This window comes from Ictalurus punctatus, chromosome 24 (genome assembly GCF_001660625.3).
Source record: "Ictalurus punctatus breed USDA103 chromosome 24, Coco_2.0, whole genome shotgun sequence".
NCBI lineage: Eukaryota > Metazoa > Chordata > Actinopteri > Siluriformes > Ictaluridae > Ictalurus > Ictalurus punctatus.
The window spans coordinates 19,872,843-19,880,038 of NC_030439.2; the positions used below are offsets into that span (position 1 = coordinate 19,872,843).

A 7,196-nucleotide genomic window follows, 5' to 3' on the forward strand; every position below is an offset into this window, starting at 1 on the left:
CATTCACGCTCGGGTGAAAGTCACGTAGTGGGAGTCGATACGGCTCACGCTGCGGGGTTATGAGTGACGACGACACGCAGCACAGCCACGCAGTTAATGTGACCGATCCGGGGTTCATTACTTGCCCATTTACATGTCGGATGATGAGACGGGAGCGGCTCGTGTAGCGCACACGCACGCGCACGCACGCGCACGCACACACGCGACAGGTGTCAGGTTCTCTCGGTTCACCTTGCTAACCTTCCCTACGTATGAACCGCTCTCTCTTACCTTATCCAGAGGCACGCAGGGTACAGAGTCCTCGTCCCCGTCCTCGATAGGCTTCCCAGCGAACACCACATTCACCGTACTGGTGTACACCAGTCTGGAGATGCCACGCTCACAACACACTGAAACACACACACACACACACACACTGAGCTCCATATGGTCGACTCACACACTCCGACGTGAGGAGATCTTAATTTTGCGCATGTATCAATTCAAACAAGCACTCGATTGTGTCTGGAAATGGGAGTCGTTAGGTACAAGGCTAATGTTGCTAACAAGTAACTTTTAAACCATGCACTAATTTTAGTTCCCGATGGTAAAACAGTGTCTCTTTCATCAAGGAACCCGAGAAAGGAAGGAAAACACGAGCCAAAGCTAACTGACTACTCTGATTTGTTCCCTAGCTAGCGTGATAATAATTCAGCCCGGACAAACGAGCAGAATGCTAATCGCTAGCTGTCACGATGCAAACTGCCGTGCTAAATACAGATGTTTAGGTCTGTTCGGAATTTACAACTTCAAGCTAAGTGTCTAATGCTAAAAACGCCACCTTATGATTTCAGAAATATGCGATCGAGGGGAAATGGAGTGCCTTCGAAAGATTTTTTCCTCGTCGACACGCGCCTCCATGACTTGTTAGCAAAATTAGCCTTAGAGCTCCAGTACAAAACAAATCGTCAGCCTCATAACTGCAGTTAGCTCACAATGAAAAGAATCTGCGCGATGTTGACTTTTATTACTAGCTCTTGTGCAAAAGTAAATTGCTGGACGTCGAACACGTCCCACTGATCGACTACTTTACATCATTGCGTAAAACGTGGCATAATTAATCCTTTTAAGAGCCAGGCACAGCGCACGTATAAAACTTATTATAATGCATCGTATAGACTAACCGAGCGGCTAAACTACCGGAAAAAAAAGAAGACTAGCTCACCGTTTATGGTGTTGTTGGTGCCGCCAACGTTGACAGACTCCACCTGCTCTTTCCTGAGCTAAAGGGACGAGAGAGAGAAAATAACAACAATTTTTGTCCGATAAAAGCAAGGGACGGATCTTGATGAAGCTGTTTTTGTTGTATAGAAGCTGTGCAGCTAGCTATCAGACACCTCTTTAATTAGGATGGAGGACGATGACCGCTATCTAGTACGGAAGAAATTTTGTCCTATGCTCGAGAAGACCTGTCTGAGCACGGAAGCTATTGTATGATTAGTGAACGTGGCAGAAGAAGTGTTGTGTCTTGAACCTAGCGGAACATCAGTTAACCCCAAAACGAGTCCCGTGATTGGTAATGCGTACACTGATGATATGAAGATGCAGATTCTCCTAGCCCTAGTCATTTATTTATTTAATGAGTTTTACAACAGTTTACCAAGCTCACTGTGGTGGTGATTAGGTCATACACTATATGGCCAGAGTATGTGGACACCTGACCGTCACACCCGTATGAGGTTCTTCCCCAAACTGCAAGAAAGTTGGACGCACACAGTTGTCCAACAGAATGTATTTGATATTTGATGATGCTGAGTACGTGGTGTCGAGTACTGACCTGTTCTGGTCCTGACATGCCGTAGGACGCAGTGTGAAATATACAGTCCACTCCAGCACACACCTTATACAGGGTGTCATAGTCACGCACATCGCCCTGCACACACACACACACACACACACACACACTATAAGTTAATGTACGTTATGTTTGCACTATCCAAAAAGTCTCACGCTTGCTTCAGTGTCTAATCACACCTGGATAATGTAGATTTGTATCCAAGAGCTGCTGCTGTAATCATTAAGACTCACGCCAGGACTCGTACTGAACATCCCTGAACACATCTTTACCCCAGAGACTCGAAAAGGAACCCGCCCTGATCTAGGTGACTCGATGGTAGCATCGAGTCGCCTAGATCAGGGCGGGTTCCATTTCGAGTCTCCTTCCTCGTGGCGCCTCCGACTTGTTCGACGTCCGAATCTACATCCGGATTTCTGTAAAGCTGCTTGGTGAAAACGTCTACTGTTCACAAGGCGTTTGTTTTAAACACTAAAACGACTCTTTCCCCCGTGACACCCGAGTGCGTCGGCAGGAACGGGGTCATTAAACCGTGGTCTTGAAACCCGAAGCCGCGGTCTTGCCCTGCTCCGCACCTGGCACCGCGCTGCTTCTGTTCCACCCAGCTGCCCTGCACCATTCACATCCTCCCCTCCCTCCACCCCTCCAGGGCAACGCTGACACGAGCCAAAAACCGACGCTCGTTACCCCGTGACCAGCGCCGATCATCGGAGCCGTATATAGGGTAGTGTTTAACATCTGTACATTAAAGAACTGTCAATTCCAAGTCTAGTGGCAGCATTTTCGTAAAAGATGTTAAAAATGAAAAGTAGGTGCATTCTGCATCAAGACAACAATGTAACATTAAAAAAAATAAACACGCAGGTCATTTCCTAAACGTTTGGCCCGACGCGGATTTGAAGAACAAGCCGAAGAAGAATAAGCCGAAGCTAAAAAGGTTCAGAGCTTTAAATGTCACGAGCAGGACTTTCGTAATCATATGTGGAACTTAATAGGCAGCCATTGTAACTGGAATAAGACTGGGGCAGTGAGCTCTGGCTTTCTTTTCCTGCTACGTTCTGAATTATCTGATGCGTTACAATTGTCCCATCCATACTAATACGCACGTACTAGTTTCTCAGCATCGTGTTTTAATGTTAGCATATTTCCTCTTCTGGCCTTGTTTCTCAGATGATTATAAGCAGTTTTACACATGTTAATTACACACAGGAACCCAATGATTAGCCAGCATCTAGGGTTACACCAACGTCCTTATCCGTACCCGTTGTTTTTTTTTTTGGCTCTACGGTGAAATCAGCAACCTTACCGCGGGCAGACTTACTAGCTCACGTCAGTATTTCTGTTTTTAATCAGGATTTATGAGCAAGAACGATCTCTTAATCCAAGCTTTTATGACTTTGTCACAGTCTTTCCACTTTGCCGAGCTGTGTGTCATCAGCATACAAAGTGAAAGGCAACATTACGTTTTCTAATTGCACGTAAAAGGAACTGGATATAAAACTGACAATAGTAGCGGACCTAAAGCAGAACCCTGTGAGACACCAAATTTACGATATTTAGTCTCTGAAGAATCTCCGTTAACCCTAATGAACTCTGTCTTGGTATCGGTCTTTCAAATAAGATCTAAGCCGGACAAGAGCTTGTCTGTTAAAACCGATCGTGTTTTCGCTGTTTTTCAGCCAGAAACATATCCACAGGCCGATGCTAGCAGTAGGTCATGCTTGGTAATCCTTCTGTACTGCTGGATAACAACCTTCTCCTTGGATAAAAGAGGTGTGTTGTAGGCATAAGTGAATACATGTCAGGCTTACCTGCAGAAACACGGCTCCGTCGGGTAGCTCGAATCGTGGCTGGTGCAGATCCAGCAGGATTACGCTGATGCCCTGCCTGGCCAAAGCCTTGCCAAGCCTGAAGCCAAAGAACCCAGCACCCCCGGTCACCAGCACCTTCTCGCCTCCTCCACCCCTCCGGATCTGCTCCGTGTTCTCCAGCCTGACGGAGGTGCTGCAGTCGGGGCTACTGCACAAAGCCTTAACGGCCCCGTTGGCTCTGTTTCGGACTCCTGCACCGACGGACATCCGGCTGCTGAGCTTGTAGTTCTGAGAGTGGCACCCGTTAAGGCCCGGCTCCAGTAGGCATCCAGGGGGCAGCTGCTCCACTTGACACAAGGACCCGTTCTCCTTCATAATGCACAGACAGGTTTAGATGCCTCCTCTGTACAGCCAGCCTAGAGGGAGACCCAGGAACCCAGGGCAAGGAAAAAGGAGAGTGTGTGTGAAACAGATCTGCTTCAAAGGGACTGAATGAATGCATAATTCACACCACTGAATGGCAGGGGTGAAGCTGGACATTCCTTACACACTGGTCAGCCAGATGAAACCGGTGCCATCACCTGCCTCTATAATAAATGCGTCAGGAATTTAATCTCCATCAGCATATAGCCGTTTATTCACAAAAAATAAATAAACATCATCCTGTGGAGAAATCCTAACGGACAAAAATTACATGGCTGCTAAACGGTTTGGCCAGTTCTCCGAAATGTTTTAAGAAAACCAAAATTCTACTAACTTCTGTGGGAAGATGCAGTACATCAGCCAGAACGTTCGACCAATTATTTCAAAAAAAAAAAAAAGCATTTTATTATGAACATTAACATCAACTTTGCACCGAGGTTTGTTTGGTCACACCGATATCTTGCCTACCGGGAGAACCCGATCAACACCCACGGAGTGTTTCCCCTTTCAGAAAGTGTTCCAAATAGACCCCATGTGAGAAAGCTAAGAACCCATGTCTAGTACGTCGACTCGGAACGTTTTCTAGGGAACACTGCATCACTGACCCTTCTGTTTGAATTGTAAACGATTGGGGGATAGAACCTTATAATTCTAAGGTCACAAAAATGTTTTCCACTTCAAAAAAGGTTCCGATTGGAAGTACTTAACAAAGTTAGAACCCTTACCCACTCTGAGAATGCTTTAGAAATCAATGGATTCTCATAGAGCCTACAGTCCAAAAAAAAAAAGAAAAAAGAAAAAAAAGAAAGAAAGAAGGAACGGTTCTTCGAGCGTTTATTGGAAAAGGAATTGGATAATTGTCAGTGTAAGACAATTTTTACCTTTCACAAAAGGGGTTCTGCAAATAACTTTTTAGGGTTCCCATAGACAGACAAATGGACAGAGAACCTTTATGGTACTAGAAAGGGGAATATATAAAAAAAAAAATAATAATAATAATAATAATTTGATATTTGGCGATACCACTGAATGTATCAGTGGTATCGCCAAATATCACGATTTACGATATGGTAAGTTTACGACATTTAATGATACCACTGAATCTGCTAGAATACGATACGTTTTCGATATTTGGTGATACCACTGAATCTGCTAGGATACGCTTTCAATTTTCACGTTTCACTGCAGTGAATAATACTGGAGTTATGGAGTTATAAGATCAAAGATAACTACATAAATAGAAATGAGCACTATATCATATGTATAGTAATTTTGTTGCATGTAGCACTTTCTTTACACATGTACCATGGTCAGAAATTCCTGGAGCTGCAATACGACAGTTTACTGTCTGGTTTTTCCCCACACTGTTTGGTTTCATAAGACGAGATAACATAAGAGAAGATGTACCTTTATTGATCCCCCATAGGGGAAATTCGAATTGACGCAGCAGCACAAGTAGGATGAGTAACATCAAAAAAGAAAGAAAATTATTTCCCTAAATACCTATACAACAGAAATAATATAAACAATAAAACAGATCCGTGTGCACGTACACACGCTAGAGTTCACACATGCTAGAGGTTCACCAATCTGCGAAAAACTGCGTCTACGATTTGTGGAACGATTTCAGAATAACGTTGCTCAATGTTAAATCGCGAGGACTATGAATAGCTCATCATCTACAGGACATAATATCATCAAAAGATTCTGAGAATCTGGAGAAATCTCTGCGCGCAAGGGATGAGGGTGAAAATCTATACTGCATGCCCGTGATCTTCGGGTCCTCAGGCGGCACTGCATTAAAAACAGGCGTGGTTATGTGATGGAAATCACTGCAGGGGCTCAGAAACACCTCCAGAACTCACTGTCTGTGAACACAGTTCGCCGTGCTATCCACAAGCGCTGGTTAAAGCTCAATCATAAAAGCAAAGAAGAAGCCATATGGGAACATGATCCAGAAACGCTGCCGTTTTCTCTGGGACAAAGCTCATTTAAAATGGACCGAAGCGACGTGGAAAACTGTTCTGTGGTCAGACGGATCCAAATTTTTCATTCTTTTTGGAAACCATGGACGCTGTGTCCTCTAAATTAAAGAGGACTAAAGAGGAGATGGACCATCCGGCTTTTTATCAGCACTCAGTTCAAAAGCCTGCGTCTCTGATGGTATGGGGGTGCATTAGTGCCTACGGAATGTGCAGCTCTGGAAAGGCATCATCAATGCTGAAAGGTATATACAGGGTTTAGAGCAACATCTGCTTCCATCCAGATTCCATCCCATCTTTACTTCTGAAAGGCTCCGCCTCTCTAAAATACTGTTGTTTTTTTTTATACCCAATCATCTTACTGACCTGTTACCGATTAACCTAATCAGTTGCAAAATGTTCCTCCAGCTGTTTCTTTTTAATAACACTTACTTTTCCAACTTCTTTGGAATTGGTGTTGTATCATATAGAACATTTCTTTAAATAAAGCCCTAGCCTGGTTTATATTTCCATACTACAGGTTCACATCCTATCATTTGCCCCGGTGAGAGGTTTATTAATAATACTGCACTGAAAGGCCAGTGCACAAATCATCATTACTTTCAAAAGAAGTACATTTAGATTTCATACTTTATCACAATCTAAAATGCCCGACTAATTAGCGCGGTGTTCAGCATCAGTGCACCAACACACACTTTACTATTTCATTAATTGTGTTTAAAAGGCGTTTTTAAAAAAAATGGATAGCCCATATTACTGTGGTTTTATACAGTGTGATTTAGCGCGCGCTCAAAATAAACACTGAAACAAAACGCGCTCGAGCCGCATCTCGTATCATATAACCAATTAATTAAATAGGAATAAAATAGATTGTGTGTGTGTGTGTGTGTGTGTGTGAGAGAGAGAGAGAGAGAGAGAGAGAGAGAGAGAGAGAGTAATACGAGTGTGTGTTAAAGTTAAGGAGAGTTTTTACCTTCTTATCGCTCGTCATGCGCGCTGCGGTTTCTCCATCAGCTGCATCCACGGACCCCCGGCTCAGGTTCACCTGTCAATCACCTGCAGGCTCACCTGAGACTGCTACCGTAAACCTCAGAGAACAGGAGATAAACGCACCTGTAATCTCACCTGAGACTGCTACCGTAAACC

At 44.1% G+C, this 7,196-nt stretch overlaps 1 protein-coding gene across 1 annotated transcript in view; it reads right to left on the reverse strand.

The window, feature by feature from the left end:
• The window catches only part of sdr42e2 (short chain dehydrogenase/reductase family 42E, member 2), a 15,576-nt gene extending 11,556 nt beyond the window's left edge, over nt 1-4,020 (reverse strand). The window contains exons 1-4 of the mRNA XM_017454054.3: nt 3,646-4,020; nt 1,817-1,912; nt 1,205-1,262; nt 271-389 (exon numbers count right to left, since the gene is read on the reverse strand). Coding sequence (XP_017309543.1) covers nt 271-389; nt 1,205-1,262; nt 1,817-1,912; nt 3,646-4,020 — 648 coding nt within the window. The remainder of the gene's footprint in view (nt 1-270; nt 390-1,204; nt 1,263-1,816; nt 1,913-3,645) is intronic.
• Nucleotides 4,021-7,196: the final 3,176 nt, after the last annotated feature.